This window comes from Hipposideros armiger, unplaced genomic scaffold (assembly GCF_001890085.2).
Source record: "Hipposideros armiger isolate ML-2016 unplaced genomic scaffold, ASM189008v1 scaffold_38, whole genome shotgun sequence".
In the NCBI taxonomy this organism is placed as follows: Eukaryota; Metazoa; Chordata; class Mammalia; order Chiroptera; family Hipposideridae; genus Hipposideros; species Hipposideros armiger.
The window spans coordinates 3312414-3338970 of NW_017731388.1; the positions used below are offsets into that span (position 1 = coordinate 3312414).

The following is a 26557-nucleotide window of genomic DNA, read 5'->3' on the forward strand; positions in this document are numbered from 1 at the left end:
CCAAAAAAGCATTTATAAAGCCCTAAAAGTAATTTAAAATGAAAACAAGTACACAAAATATTAATGCACAGACTATAAAATCATTATATCAGGAGTCTTTCCAGAGCTATGAGGGCAGGGTCTCTAAGGTTGATTGGGGAGCTAAGCGATCATTCCACTGCTCCTATCACAGCCACCACCATATGTAGAAAATACATCAACAGCAAGTTCCAACTGGGTGAATCAAATGCTCATTTTTATTAAGATGCCACAAAAGGTATATCAGAAAGCAAGCTTTGGGCTACAAATAGCGGAAAACCTTGCTAATAAGGACATTTTTACTCTCTTACATAACAAGAGGCCAGATGGAGTGTCCACGATTGGTTATTTATCAATGATCCTGGATCTTGTCATCTTCCTTCTTTGACATCTTTAGCATGTTGGCTTGTCCTCTCTACTTGGTTCTACTCATAGTCACCAAATGGCTGCCTGAGTGCTAGATGTCACAGGTAGATGTCCAAAGCAGAAATAAATTCTCACCCAAACAGACAGTATGAACATACAAAGGTTTTATTGAAGTCATTAATGAGGGAACTGGTAAAGAATACAAAAAATTGTTTCTCTGAGTGTTCTTGCAATAAGTGAAAAAAAATTACTTAGATACAAAACTAACTAACATCCTACAGGGTTAAAAAATAACACCTTTGGGTTAATGTTTCTTCAAGGCTACACAAGTGCAATACCTTATCAATTTCTACAGGTTAATGTTACAGAGCTGTAAACTGTGCTTTTATCAGTAGTGGATTGTTAATCAAATATACTGTAACCACAATTATATTCCTGAGTTTCAGATGAAGGTCAAGTAGGCTTATAAGAAAAACGCTAGCTATATATATATATATATATATATATATATATGTATGTTTCTTTTTAAGCGATTATCATTTTGTCCTTTTAAAACTTTGGGATAAATTTTTCTTTCAGATACAAATTGTTTTACATGCCTTAACCAAGGGAAATGAGGACAGTTTAACTGGCTTTGAGCAGTTGGGTTTTTTTCAAACTGAAGGTTGCAACCTATTAATGAGATGGTGAAATGGAAATCAATGTAGTGTGTGGGCAACCAGCACTCTCTAAAAAATGAGGTAGAATAGAATAACAGTATATCAAACATAATAAGGTCAAGTGTTGTGTGTGTGTGTGTGTGTGTGTGTGTGTGTGTGTGTGTTGGGTTATAAAATGTAGTTCCTAATGTGAGTAATTGGCTAGAAGTTTGAAAAACACTTAGACCATTTAAGACTCATCCTGAGGGCTGTAAAGGATCCCATGCAAAACACACTGCTTGGAAAAAGATGATTAAAATCAGGGTTTTGTTCTCAAGGTGTCAGCAGGGGAATGGATGTTGAGTAGACAACCCACAGAGTGGGCTATAATAGGAGATTGACCCGCGGTGCTTGATTCTATTGTTTTCATCCTCAAACCCCATGACCTGAGAGAAACGCCTTATATAATCTTGGCTGCTGTGTGACTAAGTGACCCACCCACCACCTGCTTCATTAGTTCAATCTCAGGATGGTCCAAATATCGCAAAAGTCATTCTTTATTTGCCTTTGTGACATTAGTTGTGTCCCAAATAGCTGTTCTCCTTCACTGATATAGTAATTGAAATTTTACCTGGGCACATGGCCACCCAGCTAAGGACTACATTTCCCAGCTTCCCTGGAACTAGGTATGATCATATGACTAAGTGCTGGTTGTTACAAAGTGCAGAGAAGTATTGTATGCAAATTTAGGATCATGCCCCTAAGTGGCAGGGGTATGCCGTCCTTTTTTTCTCCCCCATTTTGCTAAGTGGAAAAGGACTCATTTGGGACAAGACGTCCCTTACAGGTGCTATCATACCAGCTCTGGATTATTACCCAAACAAGAAATTAAAGTTTTTTCTTGTTTATGCCACTGTCATTTTGAGTCCCTTTTATGACAATTTAACCTGTATCCTACCTAATACCTTTTTCTTATATATGATTAGTAGGGAATAGTGGAAGCTTTAAAGGCTAAGGTACATATAAATTTGGCACATCTGATATTAAGGTACGTCGACTTTAGACCATACTCTCAGATAATGACTGTTAGCCTTCACGTCCAGTATCCAAAACCCAGCAGGATGAAAATTAGAGAGAGATCAGAAAAACAATTCTTGACTATGACATGTGATGCTTAGATTAAACCATACAAAATTCTTGTGGTACATATATACAATGGAATATTACTCTGCCATCAAAAAGAATGAAATTTTACCATTTGCAACAACATGGATGGACCTAGAGGGTATTATGCTACGTGAAATAAGTCAAACTGAGAAACACAAATACCATATGATCTCACTTATATGTGGAATCTAAAGAACAAAATAAACAAACAAAACAGAAACAGACCCACTGATACAGAGAATAAACTGATGATTACTAGATGGGAGGGGGGTTGGGGGGCTAGGTGGAAAAGGTGAGGAGATTAAGAAGTACAAATTGGTAGTTACAAAAGAGTCACGAGGATATAAAGTACATTACAGGGAATATAGTCAATAATATGGTAAAAAACTATGTATAGTGCCAGGTGGGTACTAGACTTATTGGGGGATCACTTCAAAAATTATATAAATGTCTAACCACTACGTTATACACCTGAAACTAATATAAAATAATACTGAATGTCAACTATAATTTTAAGAAAGTCATGGGGCTATATAGTACAACATAAGGAATATAGTCAATAATATTGTAATAACTATGTACAGTGTCAGATGGATAATAGACTTGTTGGGGTTGTTACTTTGTGAGGTATATAAATGTTTAATCACTATATTGTTTGGTACACCTGAAACTAACAAAAATATAGAAAAAAAAGTCAAATAATAGCAATGTCATCTTAAACCTAATAGAATTAATGCTTGATCTAACAGGTATTGGAGCCTTGGAATTCACAAATGATAAGCTCTTCACCAGTTGCTCACTCCCTGTGGCAGGGGGCCCTTAGGTGCACACCTGCATGTCACTAGCCTGACTTCAGGTTGTGACCAGAGATTCTGACAAAGCCGTGAGACACATCCTGAATTTAATGGGATGACTTACAACTACCTTAAAAGAGACAAAGTAATGGCCGTTAGCCACAGTTTTATTGGGGGTTGTAGACTTTGGGAGGAGGCAAAAGAGTCAGGGAATGTGTGAGCCACAAGATCAATCTATTTTTATGGAGTTCACTGTGTCCCATCAGTCAGAATATTAAAGATAATAATCTCTTCCTGTCCCTCAGTCAGTATCACAGTATGGACTATAGCAGATGACCATCCCATAGCTTATATGTTGTTACAGGCCCATTGGTATTATGAACACTGATCTCCTGGTCTCGATTCCAAATTCCCGGGAAAGAATCTGATTGGCCAAATATAGCAGGTGCTCCTGGTGCCCTGTGCCACATCTGCTCGGCCTGTTCTCATGAGCCCTGGCGGCTTCCCATCTCATAGCCCAGCCTCAGCATTTCTGCCTTGGAACTCTCCCAGCCTCTATAGCTCAGTCAGCTTGCACAGAGGTGCAGGCTGGCTGGGTGAAACGAGCGTAGGTGAGTTGTAAATTAGGCAGCAACTCCTAATTTATAGAAAAGTCAGCCCGGCCTCCTGTCCTTTATAGGGACAACTCTGAGGCGCATTCCATCTGATTCCACCGAGGGTGCCTAGTGGGACTGAGCTCCTATTACCACAGCGGTAACCAGCTCAGTAACACTCTATTGGTTTTTCCTTCCTTCTCTGTCTCTTCATGCCTACTCTCTGACTCTGGCTAGGATTACCTCCCACAAGAATTCCTTGCACCCAAATCTTTGTCTCAGACTATGTCTTTGGGTGAACACAAATTTAGATACCCAACATCTGTCAGATGATGACTCCCAGACAAATCATCTTTGGCAGGGGTAGAAACATGGCTACCCAGAGCCTACCACAGGGTGTGTGAGTGGGTTAAAGGAAGCAGCTGCCAGAATTTCCCTGAAGAAGTGGCCCAAGGTGTTCCATACACTAAATGAATGTTTGGTTGAATTTTCACATAGAGGTATGTCAAGGTGTTTCATGTAGGTAAGGTTGGGATTTTTCTTTACTAAATTGTTCTGAGTACAGATGCTCCTCAACTTATGATGGGGCTATGTCATGAACAAGCCATCATAAGTTGAAAATATCATATGCCTTTAACCTACCAAACATCATAGCTTACCCTTGGCGGTTTCTACTGAATGTGTATCACTTTCACATCATTGTAAAGTTGAAAAATCTTAAGTCAAACCATCATAAGTCAGGAGCTGTGTGTATTTTATGATTGCTCTGGCAATAGAATTTCACTTTTCCCATTTTATCCTTACAGTGACATACTGGAAAGTTATTTTAAAATACAAAGTGGACTTCCAGAACTGCTTCAGAAAGTGGCAAGAATGATGGGATAAGTGTGTTCGAAGCAAGGGAGGCTATTTTGAGGGGGATTAATGGCAATGTGTCTTTTACTGTAAAAAAAATTTTTTATATAAACATTCACCGTATTGTGTGCTCACACCTCGTATCTATCTCATGTCTAACCTCTCTACTGAGCTCTCATTAATTCTGAGCATTGTCTCCACTCTGGTTCAGGACATTATCAATTTTTGCCTGGGTTACAATAACATCCTCTTACCTGGTCTCCTTTCTTCCAATCTCAACTTGCTCCAATCTGTTCTCCACTCTGAAGCCAGAGTTACTTCCCCAAAATACCAATCTGATCATGTCACTCCCCTCCTTAAAGCTATTGATAGTTTCTAATTATATTTATGTTAAAATTCTCAATACTAATGTGGCCTCCACCACCTAAGGTGATTTGGCCTCTGCTAGCTCTCCAGCTTCACTTCCCTTCTAGCCTGCCTCCTATACCCTAAGATCCAGATGCCCCAAGCTTTTTAAAAGCTCATTTAAAAGCCCTTGTTCCATCTTATCGCCAAGTCTTTTTCTCTGCTTTTCCTCTGCTTGGAATAGCATCTCCTTCCACCCCATTCCTTTCTCCTTTGGCCTTCATCTAGCCAACATCTACTCACCCTTCAGGTTTTGGCTTGAATAACACTTGTCAACCCAGAAGAGGGTACCTGAAATGTGTCATCATATTGTCCTGTATATTTTGTATTTGCATATATCATCCCAATGACAGGCACATGGGAGGACACTCAATATATTGTTGAATGAAGAAAGAAAGGAATCGAAAGAATTCTCTTGAGTTTTCTGGAACAATTGTCTAAGCCAGCTGGGTGATTTTCACTTTAGGTGGAGCTGACTCTCCCTAAACATGAGACTTACACTTAGCCCATCAGATCATCACATACCCTGACCACAGGGCCACTGGTCAGGGCTTGGCAGGTGATCCAAGTCAAGGCAATCGGGCATAGAGCTGAAATTAGGCCTCCTGCTTGAAGAACCAGGAAAAAATGGTTTTAATTTCCACCGGCCTTAAAGTTGTGAGGATGTAAGAAGCAAACACAGGAAAACAGAGCGAAAAGTTGGAGGCGGAGAGGGAAGGGAAAAGTGAGAGGAGATTGTCTCATTATTTCCAACTGTGGCCTGGGTTATCCCTCCATTTTGGAGGACACTGTTCAACTCTAAGCTTATCCCATCTGTTTACTTGTCCTGATAGCCAAACTTATGGGAACATAGAGTGTGACCAACCCCAGGCATGAGAGGCCAGGGAGGCCCGTGAGAAGCATAATGTGCTGAAGCTGAAAGGTCTCAACCTCGGGATCCCTGAGGTAAAGCAGGACAGCAATCCAGTGACTCTCATGCTTATTCCAGAAATATTTAATAAATAAACACTCAGAATATTCTAGGCTTGTGTTTTTCAAAGTGGATAATGGATAATCTGTGTCAGAATTCTCTTGGTTGCTTCCTACTTGAATCAGAGGCTCCAGGGCCCAGGAATCTGCATTTAAAACCAGCTCTGTAGGTGATTCGGACTCACGCTAAAGTCACACAGTTCTGGGCAGTGCGCTAGGTGCTAGGGACCTAACAGAACAAGGTAGACTTGGTTCCTGACTTCCCGGTATATTTGTGTGTGTGTGAACAGCTGATTACAGTAAGATGATATGCGCAGAACAGAACCAGGGATTTCACACAGCCCGTACGTTTAGCTCAGACTGGGGATGGTCAGGGAAGTCTTACAGAAAAGGGCATCAAAGCTGAGCCTGGTGGAGGGATCTGCAGCTCTGGAGAGAAATCTGTACTTCACAGAAGTATGGGAGTCGTCAGCTTGTAAATGCAACCGTGGCCATGAACGAAATAGCTAGAAGTGGAGTGAGAAGCGAGCAAAGGACCCACCTGTGAAAGATCCCAAACCACACCAGCCCTCCTTCCCCAAGATATCTGCCCTCGCCTTCGCAGGCCCTTTCGCCCTACCTGGAGCTAAGCCCGCACGCGGGATCGCGGAACCGCGCACGGCCACCCACTCGCTTAGGCACAACCATCCAGTTCCCAGTCTAGCCCAACAGGAACGGGCGGGGCTCGCCTCCGCAGGGACACTGCCCTGGCCACTCGGCGACTGCGCGGAACGTGCCCTCCCTGCGGGATGACGTAAGCACGCCTGTGCGCGGCGGGGGAGGAGTGGGAGCCGCGGGCTGGGAGGCGCAGAGGCTCCGGTAAGCCGGGCTGGGTGGGGGTGGGGAAGGGGCGGGGCAGGGAGCCCCCACAGGGTGTGGGGTTGCGGTCCGGACCTGGAGCCGGAGCCCTAGATATGCTCAGCATCGCTGCTTCTTCCTGCAGGCCCTGCCCGGCGATGGAGTTCCCGGACCTCGGGGCTCACTGTTCCGAGCCAAGCTGTCAGCGCTTGGGTGAGGGGCGGAGCGGGGGTGGGGTGGGGTGGGGCCGGGTGGAGAGGGTCTTGGAGCTGCAGGTACCGCGAAGGGTGGGCTCCGGGGACTGGAAATGCCAGATAGGGGCGGGGCTCGAAGTTGGGGCGGTGTCAAAGGAGGCGTGGCTAAGGATAGTGCACTAGGGCCGGGGTGGTTTATTGTAAATAGGGTGGTGTTTTCCTTCCCCTGAGTGGAAGGCTTGAGTGACCCGGAACGACGTCGCGGTCCCGCTGGACCTGCAATCCGACCCACTCCCTGCAGATTTTCTGCCGCTCAAGTGTGACGCCTGCTCCGGCATCTTCTGTGCAGACCATGTGGCCTACGCTCAGCATCACTGTGGATCTGCTTACCAAAAGGTGAGGGGGAGGTCTGAGGGTGATAGGGGTGAGTGGAGGATGCATGCAGAATCCTGGGAATCCTTCTGCCTCCCGTTTTCACGCCTTTACTGTCTTTCTAAGACTCAGTGCTTCATTGTGTTTGTAGAGGGCCTGTCCAGGTTCTTTTCAGGACCACAGATTTGGTAGAACTGGGAGTGGCCCACAGACTAAGCCCTGCTCCTTAACTATAGGATATCCAAGTACCTGTATGCCCACTCTGTAATGTGCCTATGCCTGTGGCCAGAGGGGAACCCCCTGACCGAGCTGTGGGGGAGCACATTGACCGAGACTGTCGTTCGGATCCAGCACAGCAAAAACGTAAGGTAACTATTGGAGGGGTTAGCTATGACTCAGGTGGGACTATGGATGCCTGGAAACCTGAACAGCTGTTATGATCAGGTTGGAAAAGGGGGTCAGAGTCTCAGCAGAGACAAACCTTCCCACTCCACCTCAGATCTACACTAATAAGTGTGAACGCTCTGGCTGCCGGCAGCGGGAAATGATGAAACTGAACTGTGAACGCTGTGGCCGAAACTTCTGCATCAAGCACCGTCACCCACTGGACCATGATTGCTCTGGGGAGGGGCATCCAACCAGCCAGGCAGGGTAATTTCAACTAAGTACTCTAACTTGCCTTTGGGACCATCCATCCTCTGGAACTGACTCCGTCTTTATCACAAGCTGGGAAGCTTGAACCCTGTCCCCTTTGGCTAGGGGAGTCTTAGCTTCCTTTTCAAGTGCATATTTTCCCAGACTGTTTGGAGGAACCCCCATGCTGACTCCCGGTAAAGCTTGGCAGGAGCATGTAAGCTGACTGCTCTTGGAGGCATGCCAAAAGTGTCTCTTCCCTACAGACTTGCGGCCATTTCCAGAGCACAAGGTCTGGCTTCTTCTACAAGCACCATCCCCAGCCCAAGTCGGACCTTGCCTTCCTCTACCTCTTTCAGCAGGTAGGCCTACCCGTTTCTCCTCTCCCTTTTTTCCCTTTGCATCTCTGATCTCCGCCTCTTGAATGTCTGTCTGCCTTAGAGCCACAGCCCAGTCTCCACCGTGGACAGCCCCTCCAGTTATTGCTTTGCAGAATGGCTTGGTGAGTTGGGCAGAGGTTGGAGGGACAGAAGCAAACATATGCAGAGAGTAAAATCCAAGGCAACTGGTTTTGTTTCTTCTCTTGCAGAGTGAGGATGAGGCTCTGCAGCGAGCCCTGGAACTTTCCTTGGCAGAGACCAAACCCCAGGTCCCAAGGTACCTACTCTTTGGTGAAAGAGGGTAGGATGTGGGCAAGGGCTCTGGAAGAAGGTAGATGGGACCACGCCCACCCAATGCAAGATAATAGTTAAGAACTTGGGCTCAAAATTAAGCCTGTTAACTATATGACCTTTGACAAGTTCTTTAACCTATTAGGTTCTTAATTTTCTCTATAAAATGGAACAATACTAATACCTACCTTGTAAGGTTGTACAAGTAATTGAGGTAATACGCAGAAGTACTCAGCACGGTGATGCCTAACAAATCAGATGCTCACATATGAGATATTGTCATCAAACTTAAGCTGTTCCTCCCTCCCAGTTCTCAGGAGGAAGAAGACTTAGCTTTAGCACAAGCGCTGTCAGCCAGTGAGGCAGAGTACCAACGGCAGCAGGTACGAGGATGGGGTAGAGATGGGGTCCTGCGTTGGGAGGGAGTAAGGAATTTGGGGAGGGGGGTTCCTTCCAAGTGGTTGAGAATTTTGGAATGGTGGATCCTTTTGTTTTCAGTATGACTCTAGCCCATGCTGAGCTTGGAAGTGAGGACTGTCCTCTCACTTCCTTGACATCGCACCCTGTCTTCTCCTCCTTCCCCTCTTTGCTCCAGACCCAAAGCCGCAGCGCGAAGCCATCCAACTGCAACCTGTGCTAGGGCCTTGGGCTTGGGGAGGGAGGCCCAGCTGAGGAGGGCTATGGCCCTCACCTTTAGGGTCCACAGGGAGAGGCGGCCAGGAGCAGCCTAGAGTGAAATGAGGAGTGACCCAGAGGCTGCCTCCAGGGAGCATCAGGAGAAACCACTTGTGCAACAGCCTACAGAAGATCCTGCTGGCCTCTCCAGCTGCATGGGAGATAGCAGCTTTGAACTGCTTCCTGGTTAGGCCCTCAGAGGATGCTGGCCAGTCCCCGCTGAGCCCTTTGCATTATGTCATCCCCCTTACACTGGGGCTGCCCCCATGTGTAGGGGGCAGAGAGGGGCCTGGAAAGAATAAAGGATATTGGAAGTCAATAAGACATCCAAGTGGTGTGTTTCTTCCTTCTCCAATCAAAACCAGAGGAGTCCTGTCAATAATGCTCACCTGACCTAAGGGTAGAGGCCCACTGCAATATGCCACTCCACAAAGTTACAGTGATCCTAGCATAGTCCACACTTTTATTTCCCTAAAAAGGGCTTTCCTGAAAGGTCCCCTTCCCCGTTAGCACCGTACCCCACAACAAGGATGAAATATGCCAGGGAAGAAGGATACATCTTAAACTCCTCTGAGTTACCCTTTGGGAGGTAGACAGCCACAACTTTTGTCATCATGCTTTAGTCTGGGATTTGGTGTCTTCAGAGACTTCTTCCTGTCCCCGCTGCTGCAGCTGCCACATGTCAGCATACACCCCACCTCGGGACAACAGAGCCTCGTGCCTGGGGCAAGGAGGAAAGTGTAAGTCCCAACTATCAGTTTTACCCCAAGAGTCCTCGCCACCAGCCCACAGAGATGACGGAATTGGCAAGGGACAGCTCCTCCAGAAACCACTGGGACTTCACAGCTGTTTCCTGGGCCCCCAATTCAGAAGCTCTGCCCTGTTCATCCTGCTGTGTCCCTTACCGTCCTCTCTCCACAATGCAGCCATCTCTGATGACGAGGATCTGGTCAGCATTGACCACAGTTGAGAGCCTGAGAAGTCAGAGATCAGTCGCTCACTGCGCCACCAAAAGTGGGCCCCGCTGCCCGCTGCCCCGGTCCCGTACCTGTGTGCCACTACAATGGTGGTGCGGTTGGCACAAACTTTGGCCAGAGAAGCCTGGATGGCCCTCTCATTGGATGTATCCAGCGCTGATGTAGCCTACAGAGAGGGTCTGGGTAAAACTGCCCCTGCCACCCAAATCCCCAGTGGAAGGAGGAGGAAGCTGCTGGCTGAGGCCTTGGGAAACAAAAAGAACCTTGTTTGCGCTTGAGAACTATAACGTGTTTCGTGAAACATGGATTCATGATTTCTCTCCTGGATGGAAAACAGTGCTCAGTAGGAATGGTGTGGGCACAGGCAGGGCAGGAAGGAGGGGTGAAGGCTGCCCAGGGCCCTCACCTCATCCAGCAGAATGATGTTGGGGGCCTTGAGAATGGCGCGGGCGATGGCAACACGCTGCTTCTCCCCACCGCTCAGCTTCAGTCCCCGCTCGCCCACCTGCGTCTCGTACCCTGTGGATATTGCCCACCTTCCTCAAGTCACACATGATAAACTTGGTTTCTGTGACCAGATGGGGCAAGGAAGGGATGGAACAGAGGACGGGGGGTAACAAGGCTAAACGGCAGGGGAAGCTCACCTTCGGGGAAAGCCATAATGGCATCATGGATGCCTGCAGCCTTAGCGGCAGCCTCCACCTCTTCATCGCCAGCTGTGACGCGGCCATAGCGGATATTGTTGGCAATGGTGTCATTGAAGAGAACAGTGTCCTGGGGCACAACTCCAATGTGAGACCGGAGGGAGATCTGGGTCACCTGGGGCCAAAAGACCATATCCCCCGGCCTGTGAGATGCCCCCAGGCCTGGGCAATAAGATGTGCTGGTGGGAAGCATATGGGATGAGAGGCCTGGGTAACAATCCTGCCACCACCCCCCCCCCCAAATCCTAGCTAGCTGTGTGGGCAAATCACCCAACCGCTGTGAGTCTGATTCCCCATCGAGAAAAAGGAAATACGCTTTCTCTCCCTGCTTCCCTAGATTGCTACAGATCTTTGTACCTGGTACAGCACCATACAAATCATTCTTATGATTCTTACTTATGTTAAATGGTGCTAAGAAGGTTAAGGTCTTTTGCCCCAACTTTCTGCAGAGGTGACATCTCCTCCTCTCCCTGGATGCCTAGCCCTTGCCATTCTTTTACACACAGGCCCCTAAATTACAGTCTTCTCACAAACAACCTTACCTGTGAAATGTCCTGCCCATCTATTCGGATGCAGCCAGAGCTGATGTCATAGAAGCGAAACAGCAGGCGCAAAACTGTGCTCTTCCCTGCTCCAGATGGGCCCACCTGATGCATTGGAAACAGAGGGAAAATATTCTCAGGCCCATTGGCTTTTAAGGTGTTCTCAAGAGACCACCAAGGTCCATGGAGGCTGCCACATTCACTGCTGTGACTCATCATGACAGGGTTCTCTGAGTCCACAGCCTGGGTCACAAGCTACCATGAGCATTGGAATGAGGGGAGCTCGAGGAGGCTGGGCCAAGTGGCTGGGTCTCCTCTCACCAGGGCCAGGGTCTGTCCAGGCATCACAGTGAAGGACACATCCTGCAGGGTCTCCCGCCTACAAGGAAGAGTAGGCACGGTCAGCAGGCCTGCTGTACCCCCAGTGCCCCCTCCCATCACCAGAGCTACTACTACGTGCTGCCCCTCCCCTGCTTGGGCTCTCTTCCCAGATAGTGGTGGCTCAGAAGCAGGGAGGAGGGGTAGGAAGGCAGTGTGTAAGTGGACAGTGGGAAAGGGGGCTGTGGGATGGCAAAAGAGGAGGGGCTCACCCTTGGGTGTAGCTGAAGTGCACGTTCTCAAACTCAATCCGGCCCCTCTGAAATTGAAGGGGCCCTGCTCCAGGAAGGTCCTTCACCTGGGAGAGTGCCACCAATGCGTGCCGCCGTTATAGGCCTGGTATTCTTCAGACACTAGAAACACCATGCAGGTCCCCGCTCCCCAAAGCCCCATTCCTCCCTCTGCACTCACTTCTTTCTCTTCTTTCAGCAGGTCAAACATGTTCTCCATGTCGATAAAGTTGGTTTGGATCATCCTGCAACAAGAGTACTGGTTGGGGCTCCTCTGAGGAGCTGCGGAAATAATAATGCACCTGGACAGGTGAGGAGGGATCAGGTTACCTATAGTAGGTGCCAAACCAGTTGAGGGGCATGTACAGCTGGATGATGTAGGTGCCAAAGAGCACAAAGTCCCCAACCTGTGGCGATCCAGAGAAGAGGACCGAGTCACAGGAGGCCTGCGGGCTGTCACCCTGCCCACTTCCTGTCATCTGTCTGCTTCCCACCCAGGAGCCTCGTGGCCCGTGAGCCCCAGGCCCCTCTTCCCTATCCCCAGAACAATTCCCTTACCTTGAGCGTCTGCTCGCTGACAAAGTATGCACAAAGCAGGGAGCCAGCAAGGAGCCCGAGTCCAATCACCATATTCTGGATCTGATTTAGTAAAACCAGTGAAGCACTTGACTTCCACTCCAAACCCTATGGCAATAATGTAGGAGGGATGACTGTCACATATGCACTGACCATCACCAAGTCCAAACCTAGGCCTAGGCACCTTCAACCTCACAGCCCAAATTTCACTCCTCTCAGCCCTGGCAATTCCACAAGGGCAGGCCACTGCTCTCAGCAGGCCTCAACTGAGCATCCTCACCTGATATTTGATGATGGCTTCCTGATAGCGTTCCACTTCATAACCCTCTGCATTATAATACTTCACCTGATGAATTCAAAGCACCATTGTTCAACAGGGCCACAGCATTTGGCACCCAGATCGTTGCCTCTAGATCCATAGTCCCTCCTTCCTAATATTAAACAGCACGCCTCGCCCCTGCCCCCAGCTCCTTGGCAGCCCCAGTGGTCCCAGGTACACTCCTCCACATCTCTGTGCCTCACGCCACTGCCACTAAGGCTTCTGTTACCGTCTCAAAGTTTAGCAAAGAGTCCACGGCTCGTGCCCGAGTAGCATTCTCCTGTGTATTCATAGCGCGTCGGAACTTGGTTCTCCACTCGGTGACCACGATGGTCAGGGCTAGAGAGTGACAGGAGGAGGGTAAGGGAGGAGCAGGGCTCAAGACATCACTCCCAACAGCAGAGACCACATGTGTACATCTGCCGCCCATCACATACACACTAACCCTACGCTCCAGCCCAGAGACCCAGATTCTGAAGGGAGAGCGCCCTAAGCTCCCTGAGGGAAGGGGCTGTGTCCAAGGTATCTTTGTAGCCTATACAAAGCCTCATGTGTGAAAATGCTTTCGGTGAACAAACGAAGGCAGGCTGCATCCTTGACCCACATCCACAGTGGGCACCTAATGCGACCAGGATGCCCTTCCTGGCTCCCCACCCAGATGGAGCTAAGGCTCCCTTGGCAGAGGAGCATGCCCATCCACCACATTTGGGGAGCAGCGGGAGCCCATTCAAGTCCACTAATCTATAGCCTCCCAAACTGGGTCACTCAAGGTGGGGGCAGGGCTCATGCCCAAGGGAGTCCCGGGAGAGTTCAGGGAGCTGCTTTCACCAAGCAGCACTTACTGAGGTAAAGACTCATGCACAGGAACACAATGAGGCCGAACCAGGCGTTGAAGAACATGCTGAAATATATGATGCCAATGACGAGGTCAGCAAGCGTGGGGATGACGTTGAACACCAGGTAGCTGGAAGGGCAAGTCAAGCGACAAAGAAAGGATTAGGGGCTCCCAGCCAGCAACTCTACCTCTGAGTTTCAGTGCAGTGTTTTGTTTTCAACAGCAACAGACTGGAATCAAGCTAAACACCCCTCAGGAGGTATATGGCTATATGAAACACAGCATGCCGAACTGCAGAATGCTCTGTCAGTTACAATGAATGAAGGAGACCTTCATGCTCTGATGAGAATACATCTCCACGATGTTTTGTTAATAAGCAGCTCTGAGAATGACGCCTATGTCATGATACCATTAATTTTAGGAAAAACCTGCACAATACCACATTAGTTCTGCGAGTCTGCACACATATATGTAAAAATGCAAAGAAGCAGAACTCAACATACTAAATGGAGTGGAACCACTGGAGAAGTGAGAAGAATTCAAAAGAGATTTGCTCGGTTTACTTTACGTATTATGAGAGCATATGTAGATTAATCTTATAATTAGGAAAGACAAAGAGTGGAGGGGCAGCTCCTCAAGCTGGGTCTGTTCTCCTGACAGCCTCTCCATCCCTGTTCCTCCAGCCTCACCCTCCCACAGGCTTGGCACCTGAGCAGCCCGGTGACACTGGACGTGCCCCGGTCCACGATCCGCAGCACCTCCCCCGTGCGGCGCCCCAGGTGCCAGCGCAGTGAGAGCTCATGCAGGTGGGAGAAGAGGCGCAGCTCCACCCGCCGAGACGTGAACTGCTGCACCCTGATCCACAGAAACGTGCGCAGGTTGCTCACGAAGCCTGCGGGGAGCCAGAAGCAGTTTCAGTAGGGCTGAAGGGTCCAATGTCATCAGCCCAACATCAAGATGTGAAAGGTCTGGAAGCACCGAAGGGCCTGGGAGAGGAGACTCTCAGGAGGAGGGGGCGGGGCAGTACCCACCAGGGTGAAAGCAGAGTCCCTCATACCTGTACTGCCAGTGCCACCTCCCTGGAGGAACTTGAGAAAGACATAGGTAGTAACAGTCCAGGCCAGGGAATGCCAAGGTGCCTTCTCAGTCAGTAAGTTTACTATGGAGAAAACAAGTCAAAGCCTACTTATGGCCTGTAGGGCTCTCTTCAGGAGAGACTGCCCCAGGCACCAGCCATAGCCTCTTTTTTACCACCCAGCTCAAACTCTGTCCCATTGGTCTAGGTTAGGGCCCCCCACCCACCAGGCCAATGAAGGACCAGAGCACTGAGCTGGCACTCCTCCCCCTCACCTATGTCCCTATAGAAGATGGGGACCAACACATTCAGTCCCCGGTCCAGCCCCATGAGCCCTAGGCAGATGAGCACAACAAGCTGCAGAGCTGGACTCCCCCGAGGCCATAGGTAGCCACTCAGGAGGCGAAGCTTCCTGCCAAGGTCTCGCCAGGTAGACTGCGGTGGCCCCTCTGTTGACTGAACCTAGGATGGTGAAACACATAGGGGAGGGGAGCTCAGAAATCAAAAAGCAGTGCACTAGCCAGAAACCTTCTAGGGAAAATGTATGGGATTACAGCTTCCAGGTATCTTAGACTCACAAGTGACCCCTGATGGGTTCACAAAGGCTAATGGTACAATCTAGGATTTGAAAAAGTTGTAGTTTATTTTAATGGGAAAAAAAAATGATAATAGCAAATAAAATTAAGACAGACCATAAGGTTCAGAAATTGAGGTGTACCTGGCTCCTCTCTACATCTTGATCATCTTCATTGACCCGCAACGTGTAGGACTGGGGACGAAGTCCAGGGGCCCAGAGCCCCAGGACAAAAAGCCCTCCAGAGACCACATACCGCAGCACCCACAGGCTAAACTGAACCTAGAATGAAACATGTAGGGAGAGTATCAACCAGGGCCAAATCCCATTGTTACAACTTATAACAGGGCTGGGGACTGGTGTAGGGCACACGCACAGGTCCTCCTCAGGGGCCCAACATCTAAAGGACTGAAAACAGAAAAAAAATCCACAATGACTCAGCACAGACACGCCCCACCAGCTGGCTATCAGCTCCAGGGCAGCACCTGCCCCTCCCTCCTTTCCTTTCTTAGAGTCACCCCCAAGCATGGAGCCAGTAAGACCAGACAGGACATCCTTCTTCCCAGCCCCTGCCACCCATGCTTCTCCTCTTCCCATAAGGTTCCTCACCTGCTGGCCCAAGTCGGCTCTTGCCCACCACCACTGTGGGCTGTTCCAAGACACCAGGGCCAAGTTCTCGGCTGCAAATGCCACAGTCCAGAGGAGCAGGAGACAAGGGCTGTGACTGAACTTGATCCAGGCGCCCATTGCTAGCTTCTGCCGTGCCTGGTTCCGTTCCACGACAAGCAGTCCCAAGCCACAGGCGCTGGCCAGAGTCCCCAGTACAGAAGCCAGCAGTAGGTAACCTGGCAGCGGGGCACCCCGGGCAGTGCCCATCCGGCCAATCAGGCCGGCTAGGGGCAGCGTCACCTGAAGTGTGGCCAGAAGCAGCTGCAGCCCGTAGGGAGCGACGCGAGGACCAGCCCCCCAAGACAGCGCATCGATGCCACCAGGCCGCTCCCGACGCTTGCAGGGAAGGACCAGCACCACGGCCAGAGCCCCCAAGGCAATCAGCATCGAGGGCACGAGCGTGAAGAAGAAGCAGGGACTCAGGCCACCCTTCGCCCAGACCGGACCCGCGGGCCCTTCGGCCTCGCAGTAGTTGCCCACAGTTACCATGGCAATGCGTGCCCGTCGGTCGAGACTGAGTGGACTGAGGGACGGGAGAACCGGACCAGCCGCTCGGGGCGGGGGGCGGAGGCCGGGGTGTCTCGGGTCATGGAGCCGCGGGGCTCTAAGCTGCAAGGGTCGCGGTCAGGACGCACGTGGAGCTGGCCACACCGCCCACTCGCTTCGCGCACGCGCCGCCGCCACGCATTCACGCAGGGCACGTACGCCGTCTCCGCCCGTCCGCCCCTCGATCGCTGTCCCGGACCCTCCGGCCAAGTCCCGGCCCGCAGGAATGTCCCAAGTCTAGCCGCAGTTGTCCGCAGCAGCCCCGCCCACCTGGGCCCGCCCTCAGCGTCCCCTTATTGGGCAAATGTTGCCGGAGGGGCGGGGGGAAATTATGCAAGCAGAAAAGGCAAACTTAGATCAGCGGAATTGGCTTGGTCACCGGCTCAGAGCGGGAAATCTGACAGTCCTGCCGGACACCTTGAACTCCGAGGAACCATGGATCAGAAACGGCCTCTCTGCTAACCAGCTAGCTCGGTATATCTGAGCGACCTCATAGACCCACTTTCCTACAGAGCCCCGCCCGGTACCTTGCTACCTGAAGGGATCACACGCACCCCACTCCGCTGGCTCCCATAACCCTCGCCGCGCGAGACAATAAGGCCGCGAACCGGTCAAAGGCCCTTCTTTATTAGGGTTATCAAGCTGTACACGGTCCCCACTCTGTTCCGCTGTGAGTTCCGGCAGCGCAATTCACCATTCACCGGCAGCGGACCAGAGCTGGGTGAGGGGTGGGTGGGAGGGTAGGAGCTGGGTCCCAGCATGCAACGCGGCAGCCCAAAGCGTAGGGCAAATCTGTCTGGTTGCCCCTCCATCCCCCTCTAGGGACAGTGGGAGGCAGGCCAGAGCTCTCTTGCTGGTAAGTTGACAGCCGAGAGCACACTCCAGCCCTGTCCCTTGTGCAGGTGGTGGGAAGTACAATAAGCAGCAATGGGGGCCAGGAAGACCTCAGTCTCCCAGGGGCCCATCCTAAAAGTTGGAGAGGGCAGCAAAAAATTTCCAGCCTGCTCCTGCTATATAGAAACCTTCCTTTTTAGTGTCAAAACATAGCGTGAGAGGAGCTGAGCGCTAGGGCCTCCACGCCAATGCAAAGCAAAAGCTGAACAGAAGGGGAGCAAGCGAACAGAACCAGAGCAAGCAGCACACATGCCAGTGATGTGCAGGAAGCAGGAGAGAGGTAAGCAGGCTGCAGCACTGGGAGAGAACTGGGGGTGAGGTAAGGGCCACAGCCGGAGCTGCCCATCTGTTCAGGGTTGGGGGAGGGAGGCTGCAGAGGTTGAGGGTCCAGGCCCAACCTCTCCACTCCACAGTTGGCACAGGTTCTCCCTGGTTGGCAGCTTCTGTGGTGGGCAGTCCTCTGGAGACTTGCAGGGATAGGTGCAAAGGTGGCAGTACTGGGGCTGGGCTGGGGACCAGTTTCTAGCACCACACTCTGAGCCAAGGAGGTTCCTGGGGATGAGGCTAGAGTCCTGCATGCCCTGGTTCCTAGGCCCCCAATTTCTCTCCTGGAGCTGTGGCAAGCCCAGTATTGGCACCTCCCTCGGCCAGGCACGGACACACAAAAACCACACGCGTGGAGCCAGGCAACACTCAGAGAAGCCCTCCATGGCGGGCGGATGGGATGGCAGGGCAACAGTGGCCTCCATCCTGGGGCATAAGGTCCCTCCTCAGCCTTGTCTATACCTGTGGAGAGAAAAGGTTGGTAATAGAGACAGTCTTCAGCTATCTGCTCACCCAATAGAAGCCTGGAGATAAAGGAAATGGAAGGCTTGATGCTTGGGGAGGTAAGCAAAGGAAAAAACAAGCCCTGGATTTCAGAGGTGAGGGAAGAAAGGGGACACAGTATCTGCATAAGAGGGGTCCACCTTCCTTCACATGAAAAGGTTTGACCTCAGCCTAGAAATTACTACTTCTGGCAGTTGTTCTTGGGTCGTAGAGCCCTTACCTTGTGCACCTGAGGGGGAAGCTCATCTTCCGAGCCCTCCTCGGGCACGGGCTCTGGGTGCCTTGATGCTGACTGTCCATCTTCAGCCCAACCTCCAAGGGGCAGCCGAGAGAAGTGAGAGGGAGCCCGGGGTACTGTTCCAGGATCTGAGACACAAGTAAACATACTCTTAGAATGAATACAAACAGGAATGAGAAGAAGGTTCTGGGGCTGTCCAAGGTTGGGGTGGGGAAGGGTTAGTCTCCTGGGCCTGGTCCCTCTGATCTCTTTCTTCCCCACAATGCCCCAAAAGAACCACCCTTCCCTGAAGGCTGTGTTCTCCCGTACGCCCACTGGATACCTGTGATGCCTCCGTAGCGCTTCTGGAAGCCCCCCTGCAGGGCAGCGGTCTCAGGTGCTCCAGGCCGGGGTGCAGCACAAGGATAGCTGGCAGAGCGGGGGATAGGTTGGGGGGCCCGGGCGCCCTCTCCCCCCTCTTCAGGGGCACTCTCCCCACTCTCATCACTCTCCCGGCGGTGCCACACATGCCGCTCAGGTTCGGCCTGGGCCTGCTGCTTGTGAAGCTGAGAAGTGGGGGGCCCATTAGTTGAGAACAGAAGGATATCTTGTCTGAAACAGCAGCTCCCCACTGTGGTCTCAGCCAGTTCCCATTTATACCACCTCACCTAGAATCACTGACCCAGAATACCTATTATGTTAATAGTGTGTACAAAACATACATATGATGTTTTACAGGTTAATTTCTCAGTAGACCCTTGGAAGAAGCCTGTGCATAGGTTGTTAAGGGCACTCATTGTATGTAGTCTTTTGATTCAAGAACAACCTACAGATCTAAGTGCCAAGCACTTTTATGTGATTGGGATATAGCAGTGAACAAAACAGACAAAAATCCCAGCCCTTGTGAGGCTTATATACTGAGAAGGGAGGGTGGAAGAGGCTAGGGCAGTAAACAAATACATAAGAAGAAATACAGTGTGTCAGGTGGTGCTAAATGCTATGGAGAAAAATGAAGCAGGGAGATTCAGGAGGGTGGGCAAGGGAGGCTTTTACTCCAGGTGGCCAGTCGCGGTCTCATGGAAAAGGTAAGAGCAGAAACCTGAATAAGGAGAAGGAGGGAGCCATACGGATATCTCAGGGAAGGAGATTCTTGGCAGGGGAAACCACAAGTGTGTAAAAGCCCTGGATGAGAACAAGCTTGGCTAAAAAGAAAGTAAGAAGGTGTATGTGGGAATGGAGATTGCAGAGCAAGTAAATGGCAGAGCATGGATTTGAACCTAGGTCTTGCTTCTCCATGTCTAAAACCCTCTATTCTATTTTTCAACTGCCACCTTGGTTCTATGGCCCTGCCCCTTACTGCCCACTCACCTGGTGCATGTAGAGGGCGTGCAGGCTCATTTCGGTGGATGCGTATTCCGACAGCACTAAGCTCTGCAGCTGTCCTTCCCACACGCTGCTCCCAGAGCTGGCTGTCCTGGCATCCATCCTGTCTCCCCCAGCACAGACAGATAGCAGTCATCAACATTTCTGAGACCCACACAAGTTGCTGGGCACTACTGCCATGCCCTCCCATCTTGGCCCACCTCTACTCACCCAGAGCCTGTCATGGTACTGGGAGCCCGGCCCGTGGGAACCTGACCAGGTTGCAGAGGGGAGAAGGAACGCAGAGCAGAGGCCACTTCAGCCCTGTGCCTGGAGCCCTGCAGGTCTCTAGGCAGTGGGGGGCCCCGGCAGGATGAGCCAGCTACCACATTTGCAATAAGGCTCAGTGGCTATGAAAGAAAGGAGTAGAACTCTCAGGGCAGGAGGGAGGCCTCTGGGGGCTCCAGTATTCTGCATGTCAGGACCCAATGGCACAGACTGAACAGATAGAAGGAAAACCATAGGGTAGGCCCTTCCACCCTATGCCAAGTCCCCAACTCCAGGTCCTGGAGTCCACTCTGCCCATCATTTCCCAGTCCCCAGGAACACACCTCAGACTCAGATTGTAAGGACTGGATGGACGTAAAGAGAGCATTTTCAGGGAGCAGACCCCCTTGGGCAAGGCCAGCAGCTCCTCCGTCTCGCTGAACCTGCTCCTTGAGGAAGCCCAGGAAGGCTGTGCTCTCACGTGGTGGCTGCCAGCCAGGGTTGGTGATGGCAAAGTGCATGAGTGACAGCTCTGTCTTCCCGTCCTCGGCTTGCTGGTACACAGAGGCCTCGGTCTGCCCAGCAGAGAGCCACTGCACAAAGGAAGCTGCAGTGAGCAGGACTGTCCTCTTACAGGAATCCCTTTTATACCTTTCTTGCCCAGGGGGGAGGCTTTGTCCCTGGAGAACAGAGGCTGCAACGCACTGCTGTATCTTGTCCAGCGGCCCATTGCCAACCCTAGGAGTGGCCACATGCTGGACTAATTGCTTGGCTTGTGCCTTTCTCAAGGGAGCTTGGCCAAGGGTGCAAATTGAGGGCTAAAATCCAGTCCAGGCTCCTGTTTATCAAGCAGTGTATGCCCCGGTACAGGGCTGGCCACAGGCAGGGCTGCCTATTTGTGACTTGTTGACTCAGAAGGGGTGCCTTTACACAGTTTGTCCAAAGACATGTTATGTGCCAGCACCGCCTCTGGCCACCTGCCCCCATCCTCACCCAGTACCTGGGGATGCCCATGCTGGCGAACATCCATCTGGGCAAAGGAGCAGGTATCTCCAACACCTACGACCTCCACGGTGAAATTGCGGAAGAAATCTATAATCTCCAGGGCCCGTGGACGCAGGCAGAAGATGAGGATGAGAGGTGTGACAATGGGGCTCAGTAACTCCTCCAAGATGAACACCTAAAAGGGAGGGAACCAAGGTCACAAGAGAGCAGGAGGGATCCCAATCCTCCCCTCCAAGCTATCAGCCAGTTTCTAGCAGGCCCTAACTCCAACTCCACTCACTGCCTTGTACTGGAAGAGCTGGGCAAACTCGTCCCGGGTCTGCGAGCGGTGGGCATTACCCTGCCAGTGGTCAGGCATGTAGTGGATATGGGCGAGGATCACGCGGAGCAGCTGCTCAGGGCAGAACACCATGTGCTGGTCCGGGATAAAGGACCTGTGGGATCATAGCCATGGTGAGCTGTCAGCCTTTCCTGGGAACGCTAGTCTGCTTGCTCCCGCCTGCTGCCCTGCCCACCTGCACACAGTCACGGTGACCCCCAGGAGTGTGACGGTGGTGAGGACGTGTTCCACAGCCAACACATCTTCGTCGTAGATGGTGAGGGCAATAAGCACAGCCAGGATGGAGCCAGCAAAAAAGGCGCCATTCTTGGCCAGCAGCGTCAGCAGAGGTGACAAGAAGCAATTCATGTACTTGGAGGCAGGCTTGTAGCCGCGACTGAGGCGGGACTGCAGCTCGTGCTCCAGCTCGTTGAAGTGGCGGAGATAGCAGCGGCCATAGAGTGACCAGCAACGCGCTCCCAGAGCCCCCGGCTCCCGCTTCAGCACCTCAGCATAGCTGAAGAAAGCATAGAGGATCTGCCAGATGAGGATGAGAGGGCACAGCAGGAAATTGGCAATGCCAATCCACAGGATACGGTTGCTGAGGCGCTGGGCCAGCTCCAGCCGTTGCCCCCCACGTTTGTACTCAGCCTTGAGGCTCCATTCATTGAGAAACAGAGAGCCAGGTCCCCAGAAGAGGATCAGCTCAAAGTTGTACTTGAGGCCTCGGGTGAAGAAGACGGCCTCCCCAAGGCCTGGCAGGCGGAAGCGCAGGGGCAGGAGGGATTTGTTAACCAGTGCCACCATGTAGTTCTGGAAACGCAGGATGCGGTGGTAGATGTCCAGCTCTGTCAACTCGCGCTTGTGGATGCAGATCTGGTGCTCTTTTTGGGTCTGCACAATCCGAGCCTGCACTTCCTGCCACGTGCAGTATGGAAGGGCAGACTGCAGGGTAGGGAAGAGACAAGGTATGGAAGGTGGGATTGTTACCTTGCCCCCTTGCCCTGCATTAGCTGTGAGGCTCGGGCCCTGTGCTTAGCTGAATGGAGCCCTTCAACAGATGCTCCCTGACCTGCCAATGATGGTTGAGAATGCCTGACGCCCAGGAATACACCCCAACCTCCCCAAGCTTATTAGATATTTTGGGCTGTGGTGCTAAAGGCCCAAATTTCCAGTCTCACCATGGGGATACGCAGAGCATGCAGGTAGAAGGAGTGGATCTCCCAGTAGCAGCAAATGTTATAGATGAACTTGATAAGCCGGTGGACCCAGAAGACACCAGCGATGACCAGGATAGTGATAAGGGAGCCATTTTCTTGAATTCTGGTAGGGAAAAAAGAAGGGGTAGAGGAGTGCCCTTAAGGAGTCTTGGCAGACATGCTGCTCTCATGAAGGATGTGGCGAGGCTGAACCTGAGTCTGTGTTCTAGGGAATGTGCCTCACACTCCATTCCCCACCTGCTAGCAGAACCATAGGCTCTGGTGCCCTCTGACCTGCAGCCCTTACCTGGCACTACAGACTTGGGCAGGCAAAAAGGCATCTGGCAGAGTCACCTTGACAGGCTCGGTAGGGTGAAGACTGTGGTTCACCATCTTATTGGCAAATAGGATGTCGTAGTCCACACAGCTGACCAGGAAGGTGGTAAAGGCAACCACAAAGAGGAACTGCCTGGCGAGGTGGGAAGAGGGGGCACAGTCTGAGAGTCAGAGGCACCAGTGAAATAACATGGGAAACAGAGGGGTCTGGAAGCAGCAGAACACGGTCAGGGAGCAGCCTCTGGGAAATGGAGGGGCTGGAGAACTTCCAGTGGGCTCTCTCTATTGCTCAGTCCCAGGGGACTGTCTTGGGCACAAACGTGGTCCTATTTTTTTTATCTTAGCCTCAGACCCCACAGAATCAGCCTGCTTTCCCTGCCTCATAGTAATTTCTGCCATGGCTGGACTCCTTCAAAAGTGTTACGATGGCTGTCTCTGGTCCCCGGTCCCCGATTTCCTTTTGAGATGATAGTTAGAAGCCCTTTGGGGGGTTTGAACTCTTTTTCTTATTGAGGGAGGGTTTCCCAACCCCCACCCCCTTGGCAAGGCCCTCTGTCTCCTTCCTCTTAGGAGGCGCTCTGCCCAGCAGCAGGCGTAAGGTGCAACCAAGGCAGAACAGAGACACTTTTCTCAAGTAAGTGGCTGGCATCTCTGACTGAACTATGCCCATTCCACTGGACCACTAATGAAATAATCAAGTCTGAGTTCTCGTTGTGGCAAAGACAGGACTTGGACAGCTTTACTTATACAAGAGATACAAAAGATGAAGCCTGTAAATTTTGGTGCCATACCCAGTCCCAGAACTACAAAGGTTTGTAGAATTTTGAGCCCAGGACTGAGTTGCATTAGCAAGTAGGGCCAGGGCGGGGCTCAAGGAGAGGAAAGACTGAGATGTATTCCTTCGCCAAATTATCCATCCCTTTTTATACTTACATGAGCTCAAAGATCTCCCCGATGAGCATACAAGTGAAGCCATTCTTCTGGTGTAGATTATAAACGTGTAATTCTTAAGAAAAAGTGGTTGGTAGAGAGAGCAATTAAGAGCATTGGGTGTCACATACCTGACTTTCTAGCCGTGTGTCTCTGGCCAAGTTACTTAACCTCTCTAAGCTTTTGTCTGCAGTGTTATATTGGGAATAATAGCATCTGTCTCATAGGATTATTAGGTCTAAGACAATGTACGTAAAGTATTTAACAGAGCTGACAGAGAATGAGTCAAAAGACATTAATTATTATGGTTATTAGCATCTCATCAAAAAGGAGGATCACCCTTAGAGAGGTTCCTTATAAATTAATACCACAAAGTGGAAACACACAGCTCTTGGTAAATGTGGGGTATTGTTATCTATAACGATCATTATTTCCCAGCCTCTTTCAGCCTCAGGAAGAGTTCCATCCCCCTCGAGGGATAAACCCACCCCAACTTCCTATGAGGAGCCTAGCTTAGAAAGGGGCTAAAAGTCTCATAGCTCCAACATGGAGGCACAAAGGATATTCGAGAGAAGAAGAGGTCAAGGTTTTCGATGTGGTGCCAAGGTGCTGTGGGGCACAGGAGCAGAGATGTCAGAGCCCTGAAGGAAAATAAGCCCCTTGCTCCCTCAATGTTCCTCCACCAACTCTCCCCCGCACCCCAACTCTGGCTGTCACGGCTAAGAACTCACACTTGCTCCCCTCAGGAACATGCACCAACAGGTCCTCTTCCCCTGGGGGTGAATCGCTGTAGGAGGCCTCTAGGCGCTGGTATTCAGTGTCAAACTGCGCCATCACCACCACCCCCTGTCCACGTTATCCACCTGCCAGTAAGAGGAAGAAGAGACCAAGGATCAGCCCGCGGTGCTGCTTGTCTACCGCCTTGCCTGCTAGACCAGGAGTGAAAAAGAATTCTTGGGTTTGGTCTCTACTACCAGTCTTCTTGGCTCAAAGGCAGAGGAGGAGTAGTAATGAAAGGAGAGCAGCAAGCTCAGGACTTGGGAGACCTTAACTGACCAATAAGGTCAGTCTTCCGAGAGAGCCGTTACTCAGTGTCTACTGAGGCCTTGCAGGCCTGAAGCCAGACTCCGCCCCTTCGGGGGAGCTGTTTCATTTTCTATTCAGTGGAAAGGAGGGGCCCTCCCCCTGTCCTCCTGGAGAAAGCCTGGTTTCCTAAGAGACAAACAGTTTGGAAGCACTTTGTAAACAAAGGTTTGAAATAAGCACATGGCCTTACCAGCTCCATGGACAGTGTCTGCTCCACTCCAGTCCTCGATGCTCTGGCTCTGCAGCTGCTGGAGGAGAAGGTTTCAGGCCCGAGAGAGGGGGGAGTGGGGATAGAAGGAAACCCAGCCCCCCCTCCCTCCACTCCAACCCCCAGTAAGAAGAGGCCAAGCATGGGACAAGGAGGCAGCAGTGGGAAGAGGCCCCCTTCCAGCCCGGGGCTGTGGGCACCTCCTCTGGTAGCACTATCCAGGGCCACTCATTCAGCTGGAGGAGCCCAAGAAGTGGCTTACTGAAGCTCTGAAGACTGAGTCAGTACAGGCCTGAGGTCAGGAGGCCCCTCTGGACGGTCTCTCCATTGCTGTACCTCAGCCTCATAAATTAGGCTGCTCAGGGTCCACAAATCCCCAAACCCAAAACCTAAGAAGAGAACCTTTACCGAAGACAACCTTTCTGGTTAACCGCTTCCTCTGCTTCTCTAGCACTGGAGGCCTAGCAGGCAGCATAGATAGCTCCTGGATGGGAAGTACTGACTGGGTCAGTGTAGACCCAGATCCTGGGCTAACTCTTGTGTTCCCTAGGTCCTTGGAGCCAGGCATGGTCCAGGTGACACTCACCCAGTCAGTGTAGACCCTGGGGCCGAGGAGCCCAGCCCAGCCTGGGCCCAATAGGATTCCCTGGGTTTGTGTGAGCCCTGGGTCCAAAGGACTCCAAGCCCTCAAGGAACTCACCACTTACTCACTGGGTCACAGTGGACCCAGGGCCCATGATGCCCCAGCCAGCCGGGCCTGGGCTCAGGAGTGCCTCCGGATGTTGGAAGAATGGAGCCAGTCCGACAGCAGATACCCCAAGTGGGCTGGGTTGCCTCCCCACACTCAGCAGCTACGACACGAGCCCAGCGCCCCCCAGGGTCGCCAGCCCCAGGCCAAGGGCTCGGCTCCCAACAGCGGACAACCTCGCGCGCGTCCCCGCTGTCCGCGCGCGCACGCGCGTCCCCGCTATCAAAACATTTCGGCTGCGCGCATCCGCCCCGCCCGCGGCGCCCCTTCCCCGTTACCCGCCGCGAGTTCACTTAGGGCTCCGCAGGAACCCTTGGTCAGGCCCTGACCGGGCCCTGAGATACCAGTAACCGGCCTCGCGTTTCACCTCATGAACCGTGATCTGGGTGATTCCAGGGGCTACGAGGGCTCAGTAGGGCTAGGCCAGACCCAGAGGGCTAGGCCCGGTGTCTGCCACTCACTGTCACCCGCAGCCAGCCTGACCAATAATCACGGGGGGTGGAGACACAGTGACCAATTCGGAGGCGGGACTAAAGGCTCGAGGCG

The 26557-nt window shown here is 51.5% G+C and overlaps 3 protein-coding genes across 11 annotated transcripts; 1 reads left to right on the forward strand and 2 right to left on the reverse strand.

Moving 5' to 3' along the window:
- Window positions 1–6572: 6572 nt before the first annotated feature.
- On the forward strand, window positions 6573–9513 carry ZFAND2B (zinc finger AN1-type containing 2B). The gene is made up of 10 exons (XM_019638259.1): window positions 6573–6663; window positions 6788–6855; window positions 7138–7232; window positions 7445–7576; window positions 7708–7859; window positions 8108–8203; window positions 8283–8343; window positions 8431–8498; window positions 8823–8895; window positions 9108–9513. The coding sequence occupies exons 2-10, from the start codon at window positions 6801–6803 to the stop codon at window positions 9150–9152; spliced, it is 777 nt and encodes a 258-aa protein (XP_019493804.1). The 5' UTR covers window positions 6573–6663; window positions 6788–6800; the 3' UTR covers window positions 9153–9513.
- Window positions 9514–9627: 114 nt separating this feature from the next.
- ABCB6 (ATP binding cassette subfamily B member 6 (LAN blood group)) lies at window positions 9628–17150 on the reverse strand. Its single transcript, XM_019638247.1, has 19 exons — window positions 16007–17150; window positions 15542–15679; window positions 15099–15285; window positions 14806–14907; window positions 14457–14640; window positions 13756–13877; window positions 13143–13252; window positions 12875–12940; window positions 12577–12702; window positions 12349–12425; window positions 12200–12263; window positions 12001–12086; window positions 11732–11789; window positions 11411–11515; window positions 10809–10983; window positions 10571–10683; window positions 10236–10330; window positions 10093–10161; window positions 9628–9908 (listed from the first exon to the last, which is right to left on the reverse strand). Exons 1-19 carry the CDS (start codon window positions 16553–16555, stop codon window positions 9800–9802), a joined length of 2535 nt encoding a protein of 844 aa, XP_019493792.1. The 5' UTR covers window positions 16556–17150; the 3' UTR covers window positions 9628–9799.
- Window positions 17151–17221: 71 nt separating this feature from the next.
- Window positions 17222–26515, reverse strand: ATG9A (autophagy related 9A). Of its 9 annotated transcripts, XM_019638244.1 has the most exons (16): window positions 26379–26515; window positions 25246–25303; window positions 24701–24832; window positions 24535–24578; window positions 23973–24037; window positions 23011–23172; window positions 22686–22827; window positions 21701–22449; window positions 21466–21619; window positions 21181–21360; window positions 20525–20773; window positions 20145–20323; window positions 19920–20037; window positions 18895–19117; window positions 18555–18700; window positions 17222–18292 (listed from the first exon to the last, which is right to left on the reverse strand). In XM_019638244.1, exons 3-16 carry the CDS (start codon window positions 24801–24803, stop codon window positions 18287–18289), a joined length of 2520 nt encoding a protein of 839 aa, XP_019493789.1. In that variant the 5' UTR covers window positions 24804–24832; window positions 25246–25303; window positions 26379–26515; the 3' UTR covers window positions 17222–18286. The 9 variants fall into 9 exon arrangements, with proteins under 9 accessions (XP_019493789.1, XP_019493786.1, XP_019493784.1 ...); XM_019638241.1 differs by lacking the exon at window positions 17222–18292 and having other exon boundaries at window positions 18501–18700; window positions 25246–25300; window positions 26290–26495; XM_019638239.1 differs by lacking the exon at window positions 17222–18292 and having other exon boundaries at window positions 18501–18700; window positions 26290–26495.
- Window positions 26516–26557: the final 42 nt, after the last annotated feature.